Source organism: Bos mutus, chromosome 3 (genome assembly GCF_027580195.1).
Source record: "Bos mutus isolate GX-2022 chromosome 3, NWIPB_WYAK_1.1, whole genome shotgun sequence".
Lineage (NCBI taxonomy): Eukaryota > Metazoa > Chordata > Mammalia > Artiodactyla > Bovidae > Bos > Bos mutus.
In genome coordinates this window covers 57,552,446-57,579,690 of record NC_091619.1, presented here as the reverse complement: position 1 = coordinate 57,579,690, position 27,245 = coordinate 57,552,446, and the positions used below count along the sequence as shown (strand labels likewise).

Genomic DNA, 27,245 nt, shown 5'->3' with positions numbered 1-27,245 from the left:
GTCCAACTGTTTGCGACCCTATGGACTGTAGCCTGTCACACTCCTTTGTCCACGGAATTCTCCAGTCAAGTGTACTGGAGTGGGTTGCCATGCCCTTTTCCAGGGGATCTTATCCACTCAGGGATCGAACCCACCTCTCCCACATTGTGGGCAGATTCTTTACCGTCTGAGCCACCAGGGAAGCCATGCCTCAAAGAGTTATTGAGGCTAAAGAAACAAAGCCAGCAGTCTAATACCCAGGAGTCTTTGCAAGATGAATGCACTGTGCTGAAGCCAACATAGACCATGTTGGCTTCATGGACAAACCCAACTGTATCTCATCCTCACATTCTCACATATAAAGCTTTAAGGAACATGAACTCATAATGAAAAATCAAAAGCATACATAGTAACAAGGTATCTTGAGAGAGAGTCACAGAAATAACAGGTAGCAAAGTCTGAGCTGCAAAGAGTTCAGATACTGGAATTATCAGACACAAAATGTAAAATCATGTATTTAATATTTTTACAGAAATAAAAGAGAAAATTAAGATAGCTTGTCTTGAAAAAGAAATTAAAAAACCATAAAAAAAGACCAAGAAAATTTGAAAAAGAATCCAACAGAGCTTCTAGAAATGCACTAATAAGTGGATTAAGAAACAGACTGAAACAGAAAGAATTAGTTATTTGTAAGAGATAGATTAAGTAATGATTTAATCTTGCCAAAGAGATTGATCTGGGAGACTGACCCAAATAAAGAATCAAAGATTGAAGCAGATACACAGGAGATCGAACATATGAAAGAAACATAAAATGTATTTACAAAACAGAAACAGACTCACAAACATAAGAGTTTATTGTTATTTGTTTATCCCCTTATTGTTACCAAAGGGGAAAGGTTGGAGGAAGAGATAAATTAGGAATTTATGAGTAACATATACACTCTACTATATATAAAATAGATAACTAACAAGGACCTACTGTATAGCACAGAGACTCTATACTCAATATTTTGTATCTTAGTCACTTTGTTGTACAACTGAAACTAACAAAACATTGTAAATCAACTATACTTCGATGAAAAAAAATTTTTTTTTAGAAAAAGAATAGTATAAAAATGTACTAGAAAGATATGATAGAGATAATGTGAAAGGGGCAAAATTTGGAGAGATTAAGACTGAGCTTTTTGCAACTAGAGATTATCTTACTAAGTAAGTTAGAAAGAGAAAGGCAAATATCGTATGATATCACTTATATGTGGAATCTAAAATATGACACAAACGAACCTGTCTATGAAACAGAATCAAAGACATGGAGAACAGACATGGGGAGGAGGTGAGCGGAGGGATGGAATAGGAGGTGGGGTTAGCAAATGTAAGCTTTTATACATAGAACAGATAAACAACTAGACTCTACTGTATAGCACAGAGAATTATATTCAATATCCTATGATAAATTATAATGGAAAAGAGTATTTAAAAAAGAATATGTATATACAACAATCATTTTACTGTATGGCAATAATTACCATTGTAAATCAACTACACTCCAATTAAAGAAAGACAGATTTTCTAGAATCACTGGATGAATTAATGCAAACTTTCAACCGTAAAATAAGAAGCCCAATGCCAAGTGAAGAACTCATCTGTGTTCACTATACTTGGCCAAGTTACAATGAAGGGGTTTTCTACTATTCCTTCGATAAAGATTTAATCATTATGACGGAGACGTGGTATTTTCATAATATTGTATTTCTTGGGTTTCAAAAGTGGGTAATGTGAAAAACATTCTGCCCAGTTTGTTTTGTCTATCCATTAAATTCATTGTGCTTCCTCCCATGACATTACTTTGCTGTTTTTAGTAAAAACCCAGGACACACTGGAATTTAGGCTTTAGGGTAATGTTGAAATCCCCGGATCCCCTCAGTGTCTGGGGTGCACTGTTTGACACTTAGTGATTGCATAATGAAGGCTCTTGACGGACAACCAGCATGATCAGGTCAGAAACAAGAGATAAGAAAGCCTATTAAAAATGACATCTCCAAGAAAAGAACCTACCTGTTTTTCTAGACCTTGAAATAAAATTAGCTTTAGCAAAACCATCCTAATACAGGTATCCTAAAGCCCAGTCACAGGAAAGGCTCAGGTTGAAGTAAAAATAAATTTTTTAAAATTTATTTTTAATGATAACTATTTATTTTTAATGATAGCTATTCTTAGCTATCATTTACAGATCACTTACTATTTGCCATGCACTGTGCTAAGTGTGTGGGATGCCCAGGTGGAACAGTTGGTAAAGAATCCGCCTGCTAATGCAGGATAATGCAAGAGATGCAGGTTTGATTCCTGGGTCAGGAAGATCCCCTGGAGGAGGAAATGGCAACCCACTCCAGGATTCTTGCTTGAAAAATGCCAAGGACAGAGGAGCCTGGCGGGCTACATACAGTTCACCATATTGCAAAGAATCAGACACGACTGAGTGACTAAGTATGCATGCATGGGCTAAGTGTGTAATGAGGAGAAAAAATGAATTATTTTATATCTTATTCAACGAAAGTTCTTTAGCTTACGTAACTGAAAACAAGTTCTTTATATTTTCTATGAATTAATGAATCTTAAGTCTAGTGTATTCATCTATTATCATAATACGAAAAGGTATCACAAGATAAATATGAGTAAAATTAAATTTATTTCACTTTAACTTAGAAAAGTAAACTTCATGCTATGAAATTTTTTAAAAATTGATGAAAAGCTTGGGTTTGCTGAGATCATTTTAATCTGAGTGCAGTAAAAACATACATTAAATAATATGATACCCATGGAGAAATAGTCAGAAAAAGGCTTCTCAGTTTACCAATTTGGTAACCAGATACAGCACAGCCTTGATCTCAGGCCAGCGATTCTCAAAGTTTAAAGTACAGCAGATCACCAAAAACATGGTAATTAAGGTAGATTCCTGACCCAACTGGAAGGATTTTTATTTATCAGGTTTGGATCAAGGCCCACAGTTCTGTTCTTCTTGCAGGCACCTCAGGAAAATATGGGCGGGTGGTCCAGAACATTTCACACAAAATTCTGTTATAGGAGAACTACCCCTCTCTTTCCTACGAACTCCTGAGAATCCTGAATAACTCCAGTTCAACCACAAAAGTGATCCAGTTTGCAAGGGTCCAGTTTAGTCTGAATCCTTAAATAACTCTGATCTGGATCTATAATCAAAGAGACAGATCAGAGCCATAATTATTTTCAGGTATAAAGTAAACTTCTATTTATTATGACAGCATCTTTAATAATTGATTAAAAATCAGCAGGCACTTAAAGAATTTTTCACATGCCCATCTACTTCTTCCCTCCTCTAAAAAGAGAATGGGCTCACCTTTTGATAGTCATTATGGTAATGAGCCATTTTCCCTTCGTTTTCAACTTCAGATTCAGTTTCAAGAGAAAGAATAATTTGGGCAAAACCAATGCTTGCAACATTTTTCATTTGATCTGAAGCAAGAGTTGTCAATTTGTTTATCTGATTGCATTGTAACCTATTGGACAGCAAAGCCTCTTTGAAGTAAAGCACCATGCTGAGTGGCTGAAACTAGGAGGTGGAGAGGATATGTAAACATCTTTGCTAAAAGCGATTCTGAATTTGCCCTTTCTCTGAAGCAAGCCTTTGAAGTACTCTTTAGGAAATATTTCCTTAAGATAGAGAGTATCACAAGTGATAGATCCTAAGTATTATTAAGACATAAGATTTTGTCATTTCTGTTTAATGGGTGAACCACAAACATTTACTCTCACTCATAGAGAAACTCACAGAGGACTTCCCTGGTGGCTCAGATGGTAAAGCATCTGCCTACAATGTGGGAGACCTGGGTTCAATCCCTGTGTTGGGAAGATCTCCTGGAGAAGGAAATGGCAACCCACTCCAGTATTCTTGCCTGGAAAATCCCATGGGCAGAGGAGCCTGGTAGGCTACAGCCCATGGTATTGCAAAGAGTCGGACATGATTGAGTGACTTTACTTTACTTTCTTTTCTTTTCATAGAGAAACAATCATAAGGGGAAAACACATGAAATAGATTTAATTCAACATCTGTTTATCAATACAGAGTTCTCCTGTCCGCTGAACTTCCTATCACATGATGTTCACTCCAAAGAGTTACCTGTACATCCCTTTTTTCTCTCAGGACTTTTTGATGACTTTGCAAACCAGTCAACAATTCAGCACAAAGGCATGAGGAATCACGCTGGCATGTTGTGACTGAATCACACAATTACATAGGATGCGTCCCAATCTGAAAATGCCCAGACAGCAAATGACAGAGGTAAATGGAACCAAACGTCAGAGCCAGAACAGTTTGAGGGAGACTTGAAACTCAGACTCCACCGTCCAGGGGGAAGGTTTCCTGCTGTGCCATGGACTAAACGTGACAGAAGATGACAGCAAGACTTCTAGGAACACTGCTGACTGTGCTCTTCCTTGGTCTCTTTGGAATCCTGGAGGCAACAAAAATATCATGCAGAAATGAAGAAGGTGAAGCTGTGGATTGGTAAGTAAATGAAATGTAAGGCTTGGTGCCTGCCAGTGGAAAGCCAAACTACTGGTGGTTACCTGGGTCACTGTGTGTTCTGAAGGAGATCTCTGCTCCACCTCTCCCCATAAAAGGAAAGGAAGTGAAAGTGTGTAAATGGGCCACGTATCCAGGTAGGGATAGGCTCTGAATGAGGGAGTTTTCCCTTGAGAAGGAGCTGAGCAGTGCCTTGTGGGCCTGATTCATGCTCTTAGCAGGGCAAAGCTGGTGGCCACAGAGGTGTGGGAGAGCTGACAGCTTCTCTCATTTGGCAAGTTCCTTCAATTGCTTTGTGGTTTTCCTAACAGAACACTCCCAGCATCCTTTTAAGTTGACAAAGGAGAGAAGATAGATGACTTTTTCCTGATAGTGGAGCATATACTTATGTGAAGGAGAAAGAGGGCTTGATGGTACACAGCACTGTTTGGTTAACCTTGTTTGTTGGGCAGGACAGGCAGTTGTTAAGGGTGGGTGGGAGGCCACTGGTCTCCTGAAGTGTCAAAGGGGTGAAACACAGCTTTGCATTACAGTCGTGGATTCTCCAAAAGCTCTGATCACTTCCTCACTCTTTAATTAGGGTATTTAGGTTTGCCTTTATGGTTGGCATCAAGCTTTGTGTAAAGTTGAGGCTGAAGGACACAGATGCACTCAATCACTCTCTCACCAAACAGTTACTGAGCACACACCAGTCCTGTGCTAAGTTTTGAAAATATAAATATGAATAAAGTATAGTTCTTACCCTTAAGGAGCTCATAGTTGTGTGGTAAGGGTATAGATGGGGCATTAGAGAGGATGGAGCCCAAAAGACTTCTCTAGGAGACATTTGGAGAATAACTTTGAGTTGGTTAGAAAGACAAGGGAGATGTCAAGGCATCTCAGGCCAATGGAGAAGCATTGAGGAGGTCCAGAGGCAATAAACAATGGGGAGAGTCTGGAAGCAGTTGAGTAATGTTTGTGCTTCAGGAGAACATGGGGAAATGGCAAGAGGGGAGCTTAGAGAGATAAGTGAGGGCCAGGTCATGAAGGGCTTTATGGGTTAAACTGCTGAATCTGAACTTGACCTTGAAAGGGAACTACTGAGGGACATCAAGTAGGGACTTGAAAAAGTCAAATTTGCATTTTAGAAAGCCCACTGGCAGTACTGTGAAGGCCAATTGGCCAGGAACCAGTGCAGAGTCATGGAGACCAGCGAGACTTCTGCAGCATAATAGGTGAGAAAAGTATCCAGACAATGTCTGGATACTCAAAGAAGTAGAAGTAAAGCAGAAGAGCAGCTGAGAAGACTTGGTAATGGATGGGCAGAGGGTAGAAGGAGAGAGAAAGATGTTAAGAAAGACTTGCAGGTTGCTAGCTTCTGTGACTGTGTGAATGTATCCCCTAAGAGTAGGGAATGAATAGATTTGTTGCACAATATCATGAACTTGGTTTCAAAAACATGGAGTTGGTCTCTGAACCATCTTTGCATTTGGGTTTATCTACACCTCAGCAAGGCTACGGTTTTTCCAGTAGTCATGTATGGATGTGAGAGTTGGACTGTGAAGAAAGCTGAGCGCTGAAGAACTGACGCTTTTGAACTGTGGTGTTGGAGAAGACTCTTGAGAGTCCCTTGGACTGCAAGAGATCTGGAGATCCAACCAGTCCATTCTAAAGGAGATCAGTCCTGGGTGTTTTTTGGAAGGAATGATGCTAAAGCTGAAACTCCAGTACTTTGGCCACCTCATGTGAAGAGTTGACTCATTGGAAAAGACTCTGATGCTGGGAGGGATTGGGGGCAGGAGGAGAAGGGGACAACAGAGGATGAGATGGCTGTATGGCATCACCGACTTGATGGACATGAGTTTGAGTGAACTCCGGGAGTTGGTGATGGACAGGGAGGCCTGGCGTGCTGCAATTCATGGAGTCACAAAGAGTCGGACACGACTGAGTGACTGAACTGAATTGAGACCTCAGCACAGAGATTTGGGCTAGAAATAGATTCAAGAATCTCCAGATTATAACTGGAGATGGTCACCCAGGAATATTGTTTATAAAAGCACTAGTCTTTAACTGGTGTGCCATGATAGTTCACAAACCTTTCATGGGTGGGCCATCAAATTGTGATCAACACAAAAATTTTATTTTTGCCACAACTGAATGGACATATTATTTAGCAGTATCTGTCAGAGAGAATGCTGAACTGAGCACACAGGGAGGCACAGTCTTGAGTCTACAACTTACTGCGAGAGTTAAAGGCCAGAGGAACATGAGGTCAGCATCAAAGAATAATTTCATGTTTCCTGCCACATGTGAGGACCTGGCCCTGAGAGGCAGAAAGCCTGGACAGGGCAGGAAAGAGCATAAATAGAAGCATAAGACTGATGAGAACCCAGTGAAAAGTGAAGATTTTCTGGGTAAAGTGAGATGCAGCTATGTGGTAATAGTGAATGCATTACAATGTTTGGTTCAGTGTGAGTATTTGAGGGTTAAATGTGTGTTCGTGCTATTAAAGGGTATTTGACTAGACAAAGTCAATTTCACCTTTCAGGTACTTTCGACAATGTCTGTAGACATTTTTGATTGGCACGACTCAGGGAATATGTACTACTGACAGGTAGAAGCCAGGGATATTATAATTCATAGGACAGCCCCCCAGAACAAAGAACAATGAGCCCCAAAATGTGAATAGAGCACACTGAGAAACCCTGGGCCAGATGATTCAAGAATGTCTGAATACCATGCAGGTCCAACCACCTCTCCATCATGTGAGACAACCAAAGGAAACATACAAACAGGAGACAATAGTAAAGAAAGCAAGGCACTTACTTAATTGGTTGGTCTTAGCCCTCAATCCTCAATGCAGAGTATGCCGATAAACTGAGCTGAAGAACATAGCTCAGGCCAGAGGCTCAAAACAGCCTCCACTGACTCTGATGCCCAAACCCAAATCTCAGATTCAGCCAGCCAGCTGCAAAGAGATGTGCATGCCAAGCCCTTCAGGCAGCAGAGACACATCTAAGACTTCTCTAGTTCAGGCCCGGGCCTTGGCATTCTTACCAACCGTGGAAAGAATAGCAGAGCCATGTTCAATGTATATGGACTTTCACCACAGGGATCTCACACACCAGGCCAGTAAATGTTTTTAGAACATGCACAGTCAGATTTGTATTTCCTTCTCTGGGAAGGAGCAACAGTAAGGGTGGAATATAAGAGGCAGAAAGCTTGAGCAAATCCCTCTCCTTAAACTTCAAGACCTTCTGTGAGATATAGGTGAAATGATATAGTTAAGTGCTTGACAGTGGCTACCATCAAGAAAATAGTCCAGCCCTCAGAATGGGAGAAAATAACTGCAAACAAAGCAACTGACAAGGAAATTAATCTCCAAAATACATAAGCAGCTCATACACCTCAATATCAGAAAAACAAATAACCCAATCAAAAAAATGGGCAAAATACTTGGACATTTCTCCAAATAAGACATAAACATATGAAAAAGATGCTCAACATCACTCATTATTAGAGAAGTGAAAATCAAAACTACTATGAGATATCACCTTACCCTAATCAGAATGGCCATCAAAAAATCTACAAACAACAAATGCTGAAAAGGCTATGGAAAAAAGGGAACCCTCCTGCACTATTGGTGGGAATGTAAACTGATACAGCCATTATGGAGAACAGTATGGAGAGTCCTTAAAAAGCTAGGAATAAATCTAGGAATAAATCTACCATATGATCCCACAGTCCCACTACTGGGCATATACCCTGAGAAAACCACAATTCAAAAAGACACATTTACCCCAATGTTCATTGCAGCACTATTTACAACAGCCAGGACATGGAAGCAATAGATGTCCATTGACAGATAAATGGATAAAGAAGATGTGGTACGTATATGCGATGGAATATTTCTCAATCATAAAAAGGAACAAACTTGAGTCATTTGTAGTGAGGTGGATGAACCTACAGCCTGTTATGCAGAGTGAAGTAAGTCAAAAAAAGAAAAATGTATCAAGGTACATATGTGGAATCTAGGAAAATGGTACTGAGGAACCTATTTGCAGGGAAGGAATGGAGACACAGACAGAGAGAACAGACTTGTGCACACACCAGGGGAAGGAGAGGGTGGGATGGATTGAGAAAGTAGCACTGACATATATACACTACCAGTGTAAAATAGATAGCTACTGGGAAACAGCTATATAACACAGGGAGCCCAGCCTGGCACTCTGTAATGACCTAGAGGGATGAGATAGCAGAAGGGGAGGGGAGCTCAAGAGGAAGGTGTGATGAATGTATGTGTGTGTACACACACACTCATGCCTGATTCACATTGTTGTATGGCAGAAATCAATGCAACATTGTAAAGCAATTTTCCTCCAAATAAATAAATAATTTAAAAAAATGTAACACTCAGTAAATGTTAGTAATTCATAATTATTTCCTTTGTTAGGTTTACCTTTTATAAGTTGCCCAAAAAACAAAACGAGGAAAGCAGAGAGACTGGGTTAGAGTACCTGTACCTAGACTCTACAACCAGAAGCTGGAGTAGGAGTAAGCAACTGATGAATGCCACCAAGAGTGTTTTGGGAAGGACATTACAACAACTGTATGAAGCATCTGCCTCTGAGGTATGTTATAGTTAATCATTCATTTGAATCACATAAAATGCATTATACAGACTCCAAAGCTTCCAAAAAGTTATAACTGCTCACCCCCCAATCCTAGCAGCTGGAAGTAAGTTAGCTCAGAATCTGAATCAACCCAACCAAGACCTTAGGGGATATGTCAACAGACTCTACAGCAATGCCAAATTGTTGATACATTTAGCATTATGTCCAATGGCATCACTGAACTAATTACATATTGAAATCTTCTGGCTGCCAAACTCTGCCAATTTTCTCAGTACTGGCTATCTTAGCCCTTTAAAGGGAACTAGAGAGAAGAGCACTTTCCTATTACAATGCAATATAGATCTATGGTCAATATGCCATGAGTTATGGGTTGTTCATGCCATAGCGTGATGAGTTTGATGGGAAAAGTAAGGGTTCCACTTGGTCTTCCTTTTAATTAATCATCTTCAAAATAGTAGGTTAAGAGCTAGGACTGGGTTAGAGTATCTGTACCTAGGTTACTAGGTTAAGAACTAGTTCAAGGCCCTGGAACTAACTTGCCTGTATGGAGATTAAATCTGCTATCTGGACTTCATCGGGCTTTCCCGATGGCTCAGTGGTAAAGAATCAGCCTGCGAATGCAGGAGATGCAGGAGATGTGGGTTTGAACCCTGGATTGGGAAGATCCCCTGGAGGAGGAAATGGCAACCCACTCCAGTATGCTTGCCTGAAAAATTCCATGGACAGAGGAGTCTGGCAGGTTACAGTCCAAAGTGTCACAAAGAGTAAGACATGACTGAGCGACTGAGCACATACACTGGACTTCATCAGGCAATGAACTAACCAGCCAAAGAGACACGGGTAAATAGGCCTAGTGCCTCAGTGTGCGCAGTCTCCCAACATCCAGGCAACATCTGCTATTCAGTGACAAGATACTGTTTTTCAACCAGAGATGACAAGTAAATCAAACAATAATTAATATCCAGTTACACTCATCTATGGGCTTTCCCTGGGGCTCAGCTGGTTAAGAATCCACCGGCAATCCAGGAGACCTGGGTTCGATCCCTGGTTTGGGAAAATCCCTGGAAAAGGGAAAGGCTACCCACTCCAGTATTCTGGCCTAGAGAATTTCATGGACTTTATAGCTCATGGGGTCAAAAAGAGTCAGACATGGCTGAGCAACTTTCACTTCACTTCACTTCATTTTCATCTATGCATTTCCTAACAATTTGTTGAGAAGTAAAAATGTAAAATAACTCAACACTTAACAATGTGCTGGGCCTTTACATATGTCAACTAATTTAATTCCCACAAGAATTCTGAGTTAGACCGTAGCACTACTGAAAGTGTTAGTCACATAGTCATGTCCAGCTCTTTGCGAACCCATGGACTGTAGCCCACCAGGCTCTTCTGTCCATGGGATTATCCAGGCAAGCATACAAGAGTGGGTTGCCATTCCCTTCACAAGGGGATCTTCCCGACCCAGGGATCAAACCTGAGTCTCCTGCACTGCAGGCAGATTCTTTACCATCTGAGACACCGTAGTGCACAGGTCTATTTGAACATTTACTTGAAATGTGTGGAGAGCTGTCTCTGTGTGTGCAAATATTTCACTGTATTCACCTGTCATTAACACCAGCCTTCAGAGCCAAGTTACCAAGTCAAAACTTATTTGTAAACTATTTGAATACATGTGATGTTCCAAACACTGTCCTAGAGGCTTTTAGAAATTCTTCAGTCTCAGCAACAAGCCTGTTTTGAATTAATAAATTATTACGTAAAATCAAAACTACCTGTAGCTGCTTCTGCTTTCCAAGGTTGGCAATGGGAAAACCTGGAGTATAACCCATCAATGAAAAAATAAACACATTCTTCCCCTCCCCACTTCACACTGCCCAAGAAGAGAAAGGAAAGAGTAACACTGCAAAGCCTCTGTCATTTATCTTGGTTGGGGAGGGTGGGTCTTAGTTTGACAAACTATAATAATGATCTTTGGAAGTGCAAAAGTAGTCCCAGAGCCTAGGAGGGCAGGAGAGCTAAACTGCTCTGCAAAAAAAAAAAAAAATGTAGATGGAAGCTAGGAATTTAAAAGTAGATAAAACATGGAGGGAGACTGAGGCAGGTCAGCTTGGTAATGTAAAAACCATTCAGTGTTTCATAGCTTCAGTAAACCCTGCTCACACACAATGCCATGAGTGGTGGATTCTGGAAGAAAATGACAGTAGAGGGGCTGATTGCCATGTTTGATTGGCTAGAGCCAAAAAAAGAATAACAACAATAGGGGGTGATATTCAGGTAAAACTGAATGTTCTTTGGAAGTTGAACATACGTGCCAGAAGTGACCATGAAGATACAATTTTCCCGTCTTCTGACCCAGAATTGAACTTCTAACAGAAAGCAGAAAGCAAGATCAGACTAACTGGTTTTAAATCTCAAATGTCAAGTTAAGATAATATCTGGGGTTATGTTGGGAAATACTTTCCTTCTTCTACTGTTGTGTCAATAAATGAGAACCTTCCATATACCTTGACAATAACACTTAGACCATATCACAGTTGCCTATATTTGCCTGACTACATTCCCAGCTAGACTGGGGACCGTAACCTTCTTGTTCAACATCCAGTAGTCCAATAAGTCAAATCCAACTAGGAGTTAAAGAAATAAAGATGTCCAAAGGCACAGGCCTCTTTCTGCCTATTCCTTTTTTGTTATTTTTGTTTTATATTGGAGCACAGTTGATTAGCAATGTTGCTTTGGTTTTAGGTGCACGGTAAAGTGACTCAGTTATATATACACATGTATCTATTCTTTTCCACACTATTTTCCCATTTAGTTTATTACAGAATACTGAGCAGAATTCCCTGTGCTAAACAGCAGGTCTTTGTTGGTTATCTATTTTAAATATAGCAGTGTGTACATGTCAATCCCAAACTCCTAATCTATCCCTCCTCCCCACCTTTCCCCCCCACCACGGTACCATAAATTTATTCTCGAAGTCTGTGAGTCTGTTTTGTAAAAAACCTCATTTGCATCATTTTTTTTAAGATTCTGCATATAAATGATATCATATGATATTTGTCTTTCTGTCTGATTTACTTCACTTAGTATGATAATCTCCAGGCCCTATTGTTAGTTCATGATTTTTCCCCTTTGTAAAAGGGCCTCTCTTCACTAGAGTTACATCCCATTTAATCTTAGCTGATTGTTACACTCCTAGTTAGAATGATAAACTTCATCTATTAGGAGAATTGTGTTCCTCACCAAATCTTCCCAGAGGCCCTCCACATTGTACCCTAAAGGCGCACAATGGCCTTGTTAGCACATTCGACACAGGCTCATAGAACAATTGTGAGAGCTCTCCAGTGGAGAACGCGAATACCAACCGTAGCTGTGGTCAATTACGGAAAATGCAGGTAAGAAAACAATTGATTTCCCCGAATATTCCTAAACATAGTAGCCAAAAATGCTATACAGACTACCTTATGCCTTTAAAAAAAAAAAAGTTTTAGATGAAATCAAATAATGAAGCAACTGTAGGAGACTCTTATTTTTTTCTCAGAGAAAAACAAAGACCTTTTTTACAGAGATGGGCTGTCCTTTCCTGCTTTTAATTATTAATATATTACTGAGACTTTGTACTATTGACAGTATTGGCTTCATTAAGAGTCACTGCATCATGATACAGTTGAAATGGAATGACACTGAACAAATACAAGCAAGTTTCCAAAACATGACAAAAAGACACTATCAAAGTAATAGCTTCATTTTGACTCAGAGATTTGGCAAACTGTTTGGAGAATTTACTAGCATTTTGCCTTACCAGAGGAAATCCAATATCACACATTCAATTACACCACTTTTTTTTAAGCAGGGAAATGTCAAGTTGGAAAGGTGAAGTGACACAGGGAAATAGATTGAAGAAAAAATCCTCCACTAACAAAGAGGTAGTAGAAGCAGAGAATGAGGAATTCTGATTAAACAGGAAGCTATGACCAAGTGGTAAAGCACAAAATAGGCAGAGGAAATCAAACCCTGACAGCCATTTCTGCGCTGTGCCTATAATATCAATGGAAAAAGCCCAGATGTACTCCTTGGCTGATTGTTCCTACTTCATTTCCTGAACAAATATTTAAGGACTCCTCTATTATACACTAGTTGCTTCATCAGAAACATGAGTCCAAAACAACTGGGAGAAACAGGAATATTGCCCTCACACACACATACAGAGCACAGGGCTGTCACACATGTTGTGAAGTTGAGGATGGACTTCTTGTCTCCTGCCTCGCATGTCACAGAATTCAAACTGATGGGAAATCTGCCCATTAGGGGAATGGATGATTTCTCATGTGTATTAATGAAAGTTCTGTATCGTAGGCTGGATAGCTGGTAGAAATGTTGTGAGCAAAAAATGTTTATGAGTAAAGGACTTATGCCATTATAACCTTAAAATATTCCTGCAGAGTAACAGCACAGCCTATCTAATATACAATGATGGAGTCCCTAAATCCGTGAATTACAGCAGAAAGTATGGACACACCAAAGGTATGACAAAGGCTCTTATTTCTCTTTCCTACTGGAAGTCAGCATTTTCTTAAAACAACCTATCTTTGGTAGGTTTATATTCCACACTAAAAAGATAGCTTTTCTTTTTAATGGTCTGAGTTATCAAGATGAGTGATTCCTGTATCACAGTTTATAATGATGTAATTTGACTTTGAAATATCCTTCACACAAATACCATTTTATTTCTCAACATTTTTAAAATATACTTTAAAGCAGAAATACAAGCATTTGACTACTGGAAATACTAGCCAGACTGTGTGTGTGTGTGTGTGTACACACATTTTAGTCAAACTTATAGAAGTATAATTTACATAGAGTAAAATTCACCCTTCTTAGTCCCATTTAAAAGACAGTAAACATTTTTGAAAAAGTATTTAAAAATAATTTTCATATTATAGTAAGTTTGTTAATAATTATATATTATAATGATTTTTATTATAGGGATTTTTTAATATTTTTCTATTTGTAAACTATGTATATAAGTATGTGTGTTGTTGAAGAAGTCAAAATGATAGTAAACAAAAAATCTGTAATCCTAATATTCATTAGCTAATTACACCTGATCTTGTTGTTTAGTCACTAAGTCATGTTTAACTCTTTTGTGACTCTATGGACTGTATCCTACCAGGCTCCTGGAAAATGGGATTTTCCAGGCAAGAATACTGGAGTGGGTTGCCATTTTCTCCTCCAGGTGATCTTCCTGACCCAACGATCAAACCTGCTTCTCCTGCATTGCAGGCAGATTCTTTACCTCTGAGCCACCTGGGAAGCCCCAGTTGCATCTAATATTTTTTTACTTTTTCTATAATATGTATTTTGAAACATTTTTATAAAACTTTTTTAGTGATTACTTCAAACTTTTTTCAACTTAATATACCATGAATAACTTCCCGTGGCAATAAGTGTTTTTCAGAAGGTTCCCAAAGCAAATACCTTCAGGGTCAGGAAAATGATGTCAGCAAGCTAACGGGGCTGAATCAGCAGGTAACTAGAGAACTGGAGAGTATACTCATGGTCTAAAGAAGCAATTACCACTCAGCTTGCCTTATGGGAATGTAATTTTTTCCAGAGAAAATGAGGAGTTTGTGGAAAATCCCAGTTTTTAAGTGCTGGCAATGAATTCGAAGTTTTAAAAATAATCTGCAAGCATAATAACATGTATCTGTAGGTTAGACTTGGCCTGTGGGCTGCCAGTTTGCAACCTCTAATTAAGAATTTAATTTGTAATGGCTGTCAAATGCCACGAGCAACTTAGCTTTTGATTTAGCTAAGTTGCCCTCCTGATGGTCCTATTTGCCACATTCTGCAAACTCTTCTTTACCAAGCTCCCACCACCATTGTCACTCCACTCTGTTAGTTGATACAAGGGCTCAGAAAGAAGATTGGAAATGGAGTGGAACCTGATGTCATATGGGAGAGTTCCCAGCCAACAGGTGCTCCAACATCCTGTGGCACTTGTTCCAGGAAGTTAGGATTTCAGACAAACAGCATACTCATCTGGGCAGAAGAGAGACCCTGAGGTCATCCAGCTCTGTGAGGCAGCTGAACTTTGAACATTTTCCATCTCGACGCAGGTATTGATTCCACAGTCACTGAGACAGCAACAGTGTGCTTTCTTAAAGTATGTTCTTTGAAAAAGAAATAACTGGCAGGCATTTGGTTGCTACTCTAACACTAAGGCAAGCATGACTTTTATGTCTGCATGGTCATGTGCAAACCAGAAAGCCAAGTTAGCATACCCAAATTATCCTGATATATTTACAAACACAGAAATAGTCATAGGTGCCTGTTGGACGGGGTTCTTTGTGCCATGTCACAAGATGTTGAAAATCTTTCAGTTTTCTTCCTTTCTGGCTTTCATACTGTCTGCTCCAGAGATTTTACAGAGGAGCCTGGTAGGCTGCAGTCCATGGGGTCATGAAGAGTGGAACAGGACTGAGCGACTTCACTTTCACTTTTCACTTTCATGCATTGGAGAAGGAAATGGCAACCCACTCCAGGGTTCTTGCCTGGAGAATCCAAGGGACGGGGGAGCCTGGTGGGCTGCTGTCTATGGGGTCACACAGAGTTGGACACTACTGAAGCTATTTAGCAGCAGCAGGATGCTTTAGGACATGGCTTCCTTCATCCCCACCCCCACCCCTTTTCTGCTTCCTTTTTTTCAAACTTGTGAAATTGGGTGACTTCTGCACATAAATGAGCATCAGTTTCTCACAACAAATTACTGCAAATACACTTTTTCATTTGATATTTTCTCTTTCAACTATGTTTTTCAGCTGGGTTTTGAAAATAGCTTAGCTGCTTAGCAGTAAAAACATTATCTGAAGCTTGCCAGGTGACTATATAGTCTATCGAGGTCAAACTCCAATTTAGCAAATTTGCATTCTGCCAAAACAAATTTTCCTTGTAGTTTCAACATGAAATGCCTCTTAACTCTTCACAGGGTGTCTGCGCTAGCTCCCTCTTGTGTTGGGTTACCATCAGTAATGGGGCAATGTAATGTGTACCTGAACTGGTTTTTAAATCTTTGAAAAAGAACATGATCTTTGTCATTATTAGCCTAAGGAAACATTAGCCTGAAGTTTAAAAGGCTTAAATGTTGTAGCTTTGAACTCTGTTTTTAAAGGAGGCTTGTTTTTCTAATTTATCTGTATTAACTGTATCTTTGGTAGGTGTACTTCTGTGGAACAGAGTCCAGGGGTTCTGGTTGATTCATTCCATTCCCCATTTTCCTCCAGTTCCTGAAGAAGGCTATGATTATCCACCCACAGGGAGACGAAATGGACAAGCTGGCATGTGCATAACTTTCAAGTACAACCAGTATGAAGCAATAGGTAACATTAGAGTGTTTTTAAAAAGACATAATATTTAAGAAGGGATTTGGAAATTATGAATAAATGTATCACTTCATTTGCTTCTCTATTCATAAACCCTGATACCTAGATTCCAATATTGGTTTTGCCATGATGAGATCTTGGGCAGGCTCACTTACTGAACCTTTGTTTCCTGGTCCAAGGAAGTCTTTGAACTTGATCAGAAGTGGTAGTTTCAAATGTCTAAAGGGGCCAGGCAGGTGACAAAACTGGGTGACACCAGTGAACATCGCATGGGCAGTGGGGAATTTGACAAAGTGGGGTGTTGACTCTCCACTAGCTTTCCTCAAAAGCTGCCACTCCATTATGTTGCAGCTCCATGAGAAAGAAGACCTACATCTCCATATTTTTCAGAGGAAGCAGAAATCTAGGGGAAGATATAAAGTAGAAAAGAGAGAGAGAAAGAGAAATTGAGAGAGAAAGAGATCTTCTGATTTTCTAATATGATCTCCACCTTATTTTTTAAATTGTGCAGACCTCATGTTGCTTACAGGCCAACAACATGATACTTCTGAGCCTAAACCAGATGACTTTCCCTTAAGATCTGAAGCTCAAGTGGCCAAAAATACTTGGACTTGAAAAATGCAAAGTACAAATGAGGAGGAGAAGTAGTGATGGTATTTTATCAATCATTTTTTACTGAGGGAGCTGCTAAATAGTAAAGAGTGATTTGTTCTAATACAGGAGGTTTCAAATATGATTTTTTTAATCAAATTTCCATCTGATGGAAAGGATCACTGAGCCTCTTACCCAAATTAAGCCCTAGTCTAGCTAGCTGAGCTCCTGCAAAGATTATAGAGCTTAATGGCATAGAGACTGGGTGTTCATGGTGATGAATTGGTCATTCTTGAAGCTGGATGATCAGTATATGGGCGTCTTCTACTTTTGTATGGTTACACATAGGATAAAAAACACATGGTCTCCAAGGCCAGCCTGCCTGGGCTTGACTATCAACTCCTTCAGTTATAAGTTTTATACCTTTGGGCATAAATTCTCCATTAATTTATCTATAAAATGAGGACTGTGATAAAATAACTTACCCAATAATAAGGTAATATTCTTATGATTAAATTAGTAAACCCATGTAATAAAAAGTAGGGAGTGCTCAATAGGTGTCAACTATTTTAATTAAAAGTTTGAAGGCTTAAAGAAGGAAATACTTTCATTTTTGTTTTTTTGTTCTGTTCAGTTTTTTAATTCACAACAAGATCTAAAATACCAACAAGCATTTCCATTTGTGTCTTAAATCTCAACTTTTCTTTACTGTTTGGTTCAGACTCTCAGCTCTTGGTCTACAACCCGAACATTTACAGCTGCTCCATCCCTGCAGCCTTTCGCATGGAGCTCATCCACATTCCCCAGCTGTGTGCTGGATCCAGCTCCTCAGAGATCCCAGGCCGGCACCTGGCCACACTTCAGTCAGCCCAGGGTCAAAAATTTCTCCATTTTGCCAAGTCTGATTCTTTTCTTGACGGTAAGAAAGACCATCATCAAAACAATATGTTGTAACAGTGCTGTTGGACTCACTTTGGATTGCAAAGAGCAAATATACTGATTATTTAGGGGTGTAGAAATAGAAAAGGAGGAAAGACAAAAAAAGGAAAGGGAAAGGGGACATCAACGATCAATTCAAACAATAGCCACTTGAATAGAAGGACTGCTGATCCATCCAAAAAAAAGTAACTCACAACCATCTAGCTAGAGGCCAGTAAAAACTCAGTCTCCAGCCTCAGTTGGGCACAGAATCAAGCTTTCTTCCTTTTCTTTCACTCCCTAAGCAATTATTTTAAGTCTTCCTTACCCTCAAGTCCTTTACTTTTCCCTGTCTCTTCACTCGTCTTCAGTTTTTCCTTCACAGAGCGAATAGAGGGAGAAACCACTTCAAGTGCACACTCCACCCTCAACAATCATTTCTGCTTTCATTCCTTTTCACCAGATTCCTCCCTTCCCAACAGAAGCAGTGCCCCCTGTGCCCTAGAAACTATCCTGGCTCAGAATACATGGATTCTTACACTCAATCTCTTCTCCCTCTTGTACTTTAGCCTATCTACTCTACGAGCCCCAAACATTCCTAAAAAAAAAATCCTCCCTCAATTCTAGATTCCCTATATCTCTGTTTTTTTCTTTTCTTCTAAATTTATTTTGAGAAAATTCTTCAGGGTCTTTACTTGCTCACTGCTCCTTGACTACAGTCTTGCTTCTCTGTATTCTATCCCCAGTCACCCATGACAGCCCTAATTGACCTCAGTCTTCCTTCCTTGCTTCCTTCCTTTAATAGTGAATAAATTTTATTGAATGCCTACTACTTGTCAAGCCCTGTGGTAGGCATGAGAGATCCCCAAAGTAATAGGACAGAAATAGCTTCTGCAGAATTTGGCACAGTTGGAACAGTTTCCTTTCTGAAACTTTCCCCTCCCTGAGTCCTGGCAGTGTACAGTCTTTTGGTCTTCCTCCTGCTTTTAAGTCTCTTCTGCCATGTCCTCTTCCTCTGCATACTCCTTATGTGACTAGGTTGCCCTATGGTCTTCTACTCATCCTTATCTCATCTACAATGCATTTGAGGCAATTCCAGCTAGCCCTTGAGAGACTCCCAAATCTAGATCTTCATCCAAGGCCTGTGTTCTGACAGATGTATTCAACAGTGAGTGGCAGAGCCACATAAAATTCAATATGTCAAACTCATCTCATCATTATCCCTCACATATCTTACCCCTTTTCTCATATTCTGCATACTCACCTGGAAACTCTCAATCCTTCTGTTTTCTCACTGCCCCCCCCCCATATCAAATCATCAAATACAATCAGTTCCAGGTCCTTGCTGCTGCTGCTACTGCTAAGTTGCTTCAGTCGTGTCTGACTCTGTGCGACCCCATAGACAGCAGCCCACCAGGCTCTGTCATCCCTGGGATTCTCCAGGCAAGAACATTGGAGTGGGCTGACATCTCCTTCTACATTGCGTGAAAGTGAAAAGTGAAAGTGAAGTCGCTCAGTCGCGGCTGACTCATAGCGACCCCATGGACTGCAGCCTACCAGGCTCCTCCATCCATGGGATTTTCTAGGCAAGAGTACTGGAGTGGCTTGCCATTGCCTTCTCCGTCCAGGTCCTTAATAACTCTCAATTTATTTCTTTGTCATGGCCATAGTCTACACTTGTGCTTGTTATCACAGTTATTATGAAAACCTCATGTTTTTCCTCTCTCCAATCTAATGTAGTCTTCTCAATTCATCCTGCACATTGTTTATTTATGATCATAAATCAGTTTCTATCAATTCCCCCAATCAGTTCAGTTCAGTTGCTCAGTCGTGTCCAACTATTTGGGACTCCATGAACTGCAGCACACCAGGCCTCCCTGTCCATCATCAACTCCCGGAGTTCGCCCACACCCATGTCCATTGTGTCGGTGATGCCATCCAACCATCTCATCCTCTGTTGTCCCCTTCTCCTCCTGCCCTCAATCTTTCCCAGCATCAGGGACTTCTCCAATGAGTCAGCTCTTTGCATCAGGTGGCCAAAGTATTGGAGCTTCAGCTTCAACATCAGTCCCTCCAATGAACATGCAGGACTGATCTCCTTTAGGATGGACTGGTTGGATCTCCTTGCAGTCCAAGGGACTCTCAAGAGTCTTCTCCAACACCACAGTTCAAAAGCATCAATTCTTCTGTGCTCAGCTTTCTTCACAGTCCAACTCTCACATCCATACATGACTACTGGAAAAATCATAGCCTTGACTAGACAGAACTTTGTTGACAAAGTAATGTCTCTGCTTTTTAATATGCTGTCTAGGTTGGTCATAACTTTCCTTCCGAGGAGCAAGCGTCTTTTAATTTCATGGCTGCAATCACCATCTCCAGTGATTTTGGAGCCCATAAAAATAAAGTCAGCTACTGTTTCCACTGTTTTCCCATCTATTTGCCATGAAGTGATGGGACCAGATGCCATGATCTTCGTTTTCTGAATGTTGAGCTTTAAACCAACTTTTTCACTTTCTTCTTTCACTTTCATCAAGAGGCTCTTTAGTTCTTCTTCACTTTCTGTCATAAAGGTGGTGTCATCTGCATATTTGAGGTTATTGATATTTCTCCTGGCAATCTTGATTCCAGCTTGTGCTTCTTCCAGCCCAGCGTTTCTCATGATGTACTCTGCATATAAGTTAAATAAGCAGGGTGACAATATACAGCCTTGACATACTTCTTTTCCTATTTGGAACCAGTCTGTTGTTCCATGTCCAGTTCTAACTGTTGCTTCCTAACCTGTATACAGGTTTCTCAAGAGGCAGGTCAGGTGATCTGGTATTCCCATCTCTTTCAGAATTTTCCACAGTTTATTGTGACCCCCCACTAACACTCTTTAAAAAATTCTCTGTTGAGGACTTCCCTGGTGGTACAGTGGATAAGAATCTGCCTGCCAATGCAAGGGACACGGGTTCAGTCAGTCCCGGGCCTAGGAAGATTCTACCTGCCCCAGAGCAACTAAGCCCCTGCACCACAACTACTGAGCCCTCACTCCACAGGCCATGAGCCACAACTACTGAAGCCTGCATGCCCACGAGCCAGCAAGCAGCGACTACTGAGCCATGTGCTGCAACTACCGAAGCCCATGAGCCTAGAGCCTGTGCTCCACAACAAAAGGCACTGCAGTGAGAAGCCCGGTGCACTGCAGCTAGAGAGCAACCCCTGTTCTCCACAGTTAGAGAAAGCCCCACGCAGCAATGAAGATCCAGAGCAACAAAAATAAAATTAACTAATTTACAATGAATAAATAAAATACAGTATTAAAAAGTTTCACATTGATTTCAGGAAAATTCATATACTCTGGCATGGTTTATAAAGATTTCTAGATGCTGGCCTCTGATTACTTCTCTAGCCTTAGTCTTTCCAAAGGTCTTTTCAGGACAAAAACATATACTGCTCCCTTGTTTGTGCAGAACAGAAGACATTTTCAGCTCCAATATCATCCTAGTAATAAAGATAATTACTTTTATTTTCACATCACTTTAGCATTTACAAAATGTTCTCCCATCCACTCTTTCAGTCATGCTGTTTTTATTACGCTTGTGACATCCACATATCAGGCATGAGTGATGATTCTCTTCCTGAGGATATTTTTAGGATTTATCTAAGAATAAATATTAACCTCACTATTTTTCTCTTTATAAACTCTAGACATCTTTGCAGCCTGGATGGCTCAACAGTTGAAGACACACTTGCTAACAGAAACCTGGCAGCGGAAGAGACAAGAGCTTCCTTCAAACTGCTCCCTTCCTCACCATGTCTACAATATCAAAGCAATTAAGATATCTAGACACTCTTATTTCAGCTCTTATCAGGATCATGCCAAATGGTGTATTTCCCGCAAGGGCACCAAAAATCGCTGGACATGTATTGGAGACCTAAATCGGAGTCCATACCAAGCTTCCAGAAGTGGTGGATTCATCTGTACCCAGAATCAGCACATTTACCGGGCATTTCAAGGACTAGTTTTATATTATGAGAACTGTAACTAAACTTGGTGAAAGGACGTATGTGTTATCATTTTCACCACTGATAAGGGGTCTTCTACTAGATTCATTCTTTATATATCAAAAGCCTGTGAATTTACTTATTGTCCACCATCATCTTAGTCACTCAGTCATGTCCAGCTCTTTGAGACCCCATGGACTGTAGCCCACCAGGCTCATCTGTCCATGGGATTTTTCAGGCAAGAATACTGGAATGGGTTGCCATTTTCTTCCCCGGTACTTATGGTCCACATATCATCAAATAAAATGTTTTTCTCCCATGCCTACCATGTTATCTTCCAAATAGTGTCAATTTATCTACTTTCATTTATATGCCATAAACATGCATATATATATAATTAATAAAATATGTATTTATTTTATATATATTTAAATATATATTTAAAATGAAAGGAGTGAAAGGAAAAAGTTTTGTTCCAGATTAGTCAGCTCTCAATTGTCCATGGAGTGACTGGCCATCTCCGAGAGTAATTTCATCTTTACAAAGAATTCCCTGACTCTCCTCCTCACCCCTTTTTGAAGAAGAGACATTTCTATCTCTCTGTACATCAAACTACTTAGTCATTTTCCTCCTAAAGTTCTTTTCAGTGGTTTATGGTTAAGTCTAATTGGTCATTCTTGAACTAGTATGTGTGAGTTGCTCAGTCATGTCAACTCTTTGTGACCCCTTCCAGTCTCCTCAGTCCATGGAATTCTCCAGGCAAGAATACCAGAGTAGGTTGTCATTCTCTTCTCTAGGGGATCTTCCCAACCCAGGGATTGAACCCAGGTCTCCTGCATTACAGGCAGATTCTATACCATCTGAGCCACCAGGGAAGCCCATTAATTGTATGATCTTGGGCCATTCCATTGAACTCTCTAAGCCTTGGTTTTCTTCTTTATGAAATGGAGATAATATTTAGGTATGCTCAAGTACCTAGCACAGAGCCTGGAGCAGCTAACACTTAAAAATACAGGTAGAATTTGAATGTGAATCACTCTGCAGTGAGAAAAGACAAAAGGAAGTTTAGAAATGATTACTAAAAAAAAAAAAGAAAAGAAATGATTACTATTTTTCAAAAAGAAAAAATTGTCAGATTAAGAGGAAGAAATAAAACAACCCACCAACTTGGGGGAAATAAAGAAGTGGAACATAAACTAGAATTAAATCTAGTAATCTTAATTCCAGTGTGTTTCATTTTCTGGAATTCTTATTACTAAATATAACTGTTATATAAATGAATAATAGATAATATATTTGTATTAGGTATTCACTGTTTAATATTTGGAACATGGTTCCTAATTTCAAGAAGCTTACAATCTAACAAAAGTAATCATAAGAATAACTAAAGCTAGCATTTATTTCAGAGAAGGCGATGGCATCCCACTCCAGTACTCTTGCCTGGAAAATCCCATGGACGGAGAAGCCTGGTGGGCTGCAGTCCATGGGGTCGCTGGCAGTCGGACACGACTGAGCGACTTCACTTTCACTTTTCACTTTCCTGCATTGGAGAAGGAAACGGCAACCCACTCCAGTGTTCTTGCCTGGAGAATCCCGGGGACAGGGGAGCCTGGTGGGCTACTGTCTATGGGGTCACACAGAGTCAGACATGACTGAAGCGACTTAGCAGCAGCAGCAGCACTTATTGAGCATTTTGTTGTTGTTATTCAGCCACTCAGTCATGTCTGACTCTTTGCAACCCCATGGACTGCAGCATGCTAGGCTTCCCTGTCCTTCACTATCTCCCAGAGTTTGCTCAAACCCATATTCATTGAGTCGTTGATGCCATCCAGCCATCTTGTCCTCTGTCATCCCCTTCTTCTCCTTCCCTCTGTCTTTCCCAGCATCAGGGTCTTTTCCAATGAGTCAGATCTTCACATCAAGTGGCCAAAGTACTGGAGGTTTAGCTTCAGCATTAGTCCTTCCAATGAATATTCAGGGTTGATTTCCTTTAGGATTGACTGGTTGGATCTCCTTACTGTTGCAGGGACTGCATCTACTATGCAGTAAACAGCAAACCCACTTTTTCTTACTTGATCTTTATAACTATGCTATGCTTTAGGAACTATTATAATCCTTATTTTAATGACAAGGAAAGTGAGTCCTACAGAGTTTTAGTAACTTTTCCAGTATCACAGAGGTCCAGCTGACCTTTAAGACTATTATGGTGTTAACTTCTATTTCAAGAGATGAGTTTTAAACAATGATGTGATATAGGATAATACATATCTTGATGTCTTAATTAACCAACATTTATGGGACATAATGGTACTAGTTCAGTGGAATGCAGAGGGAAAAATGAAGTTTGTCTTCCTGTTAGAAGTAAGCATAAGTTATGGGAATTTTGAATACTTGCTAGCTAACTTACATACTTAAAAATATAAGACTTGAAATATATATTTTGGCTTTGCAGAGAGCATCTGAACATAAATAATTCCAACAAAATCAGATTAGAAGAGGAATTTTAAAGTACAAAATCTTAACTTAAAAAAGAAGAGGGTGAAAATGTTACTGAGCCCCAGCTTGGTAATAAATTTTGGTAAAGTCAGCCAGGATCATTGCTGCTTGAAGCCAGCTGACCCCAGTTAGAGAATTTTCATGTAAGGCCCTAGCAGCTTCCAGGACCACTTGTCCTGAGGACCTTCTCTTCAAAATTCCCTGAAGTGGCACCAGCTAACCCAAAACGTGGCAGTTGGAGCAAGAAACACAATTTGGGAGCCACCTTTCCTTTGAGCTGAAGCAGTTACTTCAGGAAGCTGAGGAGTTTATCCTGGGGCAACCCACCACTGTGTATGTCTCTCACCATGTCCTTTCTTTACTGGAACAAAAAGGGAGCTATTGGCTGACTTCTGGGAAAATGGGAAAGCACCAAGAAATTCTTTTGGACAATCCCAATGTAGGGCTTCAGGTCACTTCAGTCATAAATCCAGCCCCACTGTCTCAGTTAATGCTGCACAATCCCCAGAGCATGACTGCCTACGTGTCATTCAGCTAGTATATTCCAAAAGACCACACTTATCAGACCTTTTCACCAATGGAAACAGCTTAATGGATCAAGGTAGGCAGTGCACCGGGTATGTGGTGGTAATCTTTAAAAAGACTGTTGGGGCAAAAGCCCTGTGCCGGGAGCTCAGCTCAGAAGGCAGAAGTCATTCCTCTGACAAGAGCCCTACTACTCACTGAAGGCAAGCAAGTAAATACACACACAGACTCCCTCTGTGCCTTCTCTGTGGTGCATGCTCACAGAGCAATCTGGAAAGAAATCCTCATTTCAAACAATGAAGACTTAAAACATGCTTCTGAAATCCTGTCACTCTTTGATGCAGTCCATAAACCCCCACAAGTGGCCATAATGCACTTCCCGGGCCACCAAAAGGGCAAGGCTCATTTAATAAAAGGCAACTTGTTATCTGACCAAGCTATAAAGAAAGTAGCCAAGGTGGGGACGGTCAAGCCATGACTTCTCCCACAGACTGACCTGTCAAAATAGCAGCCTGTGTATCCAGAAAAGGGAAGGAGAGGGTCAAAGAGTGGAGATTCACTCTTCTTCACATCTCTCCTGGTTGGGACTGTCATGCACACAGGAATGTTTTGCTTCCCCAGGCCCTCTTGGACACTGTGCTGCAGCACATTCCTAATGGTACCCTTTCTAGGAGAGATGTCACCTTAGATGACATCTAAGAGAGATGTGGACACAAAAGTATGTACTGGGGCCTAACCTACAAAGGACCATCCAACACGTCACTCAAAATTATAGAATTTGTGCTAAAAATAACCCAAAGACTGCTGTCAGACCTCCCCAGATGGGGACCCAACACAGAGGAGCCTGTGCACCAAGGACTGGCATACAGACTTCACTGAAATGCCTCGAGCCACAGGAAACTTCAGATACCCGCTAGCATTTGTGGACATGTTTTCAGGATAGGTAGAAGCGCATCCCACCAGGTCAGGAAAAGCTTCCGAAGGTGTTAAAGTCCTCCTTAAGGAAATTATCCCCCAATTTGGACTGCCTAACTCCCATCAAAGAGGTGATGGGCCTGTGTTTGTTTCTAGAATAACCCAACAAGTGTCTAAAGTACTGCAAATTAATAGAAAGCTACATTCATCCTGGAGACCACAATTAACAGGAAAAACTGAGAAAATGAATTATACATTAAAAAGGAGCATTGCTAAAATATGTCAAGAGAGGAATTTAACTTGGGATAAGGCCTTGCCAGTTGCCTTGCTATGGATCAGTGTGGCTCCCAGAAGCAGGCTTAAATTAAGCTCCTTTGAAATATTGTATGGTAGGCCATTCCAGGTGTCTGCCTTGGGGGGAGAATATATAAATGCTCTGAACAATCTAACAGTTGCCAATTATGTTAAACTCTGGACACTATACTAACCTCTGTTTGTGAGTTTGTTTCCAGTAGGTCTGCTTATCCAACTGAGTTAGTCTTATATTCTTTCTGGTCTGGAGACTGAATCCTCCTTAAAACCTGTTGAAAACAAGGGCCTGAACACCAGCTGACTGCAAGGTGGGTAGGACCACACGTGGTATTACTCATCACACATTCACCCATCAAGCTAGCTAGAGTAAAGCCATGGATTCATCACACTTGGGTTAAAGTAGCCCCACTGACATCAGAAAATGACCCAACTCCTGAGAGGCCTAGAGAGCAATAGATTTGTGAATTCTTAGAAGGGTTAAGATTTCTCTTCAAAAAGAGTAAAATTTCAACACAGAGGAGATGTGATGAGATTCAGATTTCATCACAGAAGGAATTTCATTAGGTTCAAATAGTTGTAAATAAAGACAGAGAAGTGTACTGCTTACTAAAAATTTTAGGAATATTCCAGACCACAAGCCAATCACTTCCATTTCATGATCACACCCTCATCACCTCTGTTCAGTGGGAAGTAACCAGAAAGATCATCACCCATTTTCCTACAAGACTGTGGAATGAACATTGACGGTGGGGAATTATAATAGGGGTGGGGTAGGCACTACCTCTAGCAGCCCCTCTTGGCCATTGGTCAGCACCACAGTGGGCCCCTCCCCCTATCCTGTATAAAGGGATCCTGGAATTTGGCTGAGAAAAGATGGGGCTCTTTTATTTATTTATTTGAGATGCTAATCTGCCATCATCTCAGTCTGCTAGCTTTCCGATTAAAGTCACTATTCTTTGCCCCAACAACT

General features: G+C 40.5%; 2 protein-coding genes across 2 annotated transcripts in view; one reads left to right on the top strand and one right to left on the bottom strand.

Moving 5' to 3' along the window:
• Nucleotides 1-3,552, bottom strand: part of LOC102267915 (uricase) — a 34,954-nt gene extending 31,402 nt beyond the window's left edge. The window contains exon 1 of the mRNA XM_005887418.2: nucleotides 3,355-3,552. Coding sequence (XP_005887480.2) covers nucleotides 3,355-3,552 — 198 coding nt within the window. The remainder of the gene's footprint in view (nucleotides 1-3,354) is intronic.
• An 856-nt stretch (nucleotides 3,553-4,408) lies between these two features.
• DNASE2B (deoxyribonuclease 2 beta) lies at nucleotides 4,409-22,071 on the top strand. Its single transcript, XM_005887417.2, has 6 exons — nucleotides 4,409-4,521; nucleotides 8,972-9,149; nucleotides 13,592-13,673; nucleotides 16,433-16,528; nucleotides 17,844-18,041; nucleotides 21,731-22,071. Exons 1-6 carry the CDS (start codon nucleotides 4,409-4,411, stop codon nucleotides 22,069-22,071), a joined length of 1,008 nt encoding a protein of 335 aa, XP_005887479.2.
• Nucleotides 22,072-27,245: the final 5,174 nt, after the last annotated feature.

What these genes read in the sequence shown, in the direction of transcription:
- DNASE2B (XM_005887417.2), top strand. Translation starts at nt 4,409, where the DNA reads ATGACAGCAAGACTTCTAGGAACACTGCTGACTGTGCTCTTCCTTGGT. An exon ending in ATGAAGCATCTGCCTCTGAG is followed by an intron (nt 9,150 to 13,591) that starts GTATGTTATAGT and finishes ATATTCCTGCAG; the next exon opens with AGTAACAGCACAGCCTATCT. An exon ending in CAACCAGTATGAAGCAATAG is followed by an intron (nt 16,529 to 17,843) that starts GTAACATTAGAG and finishes TGTTTGGTTCAG; the next exon opens with ACTCTCAGCTCTTGGTCTAC.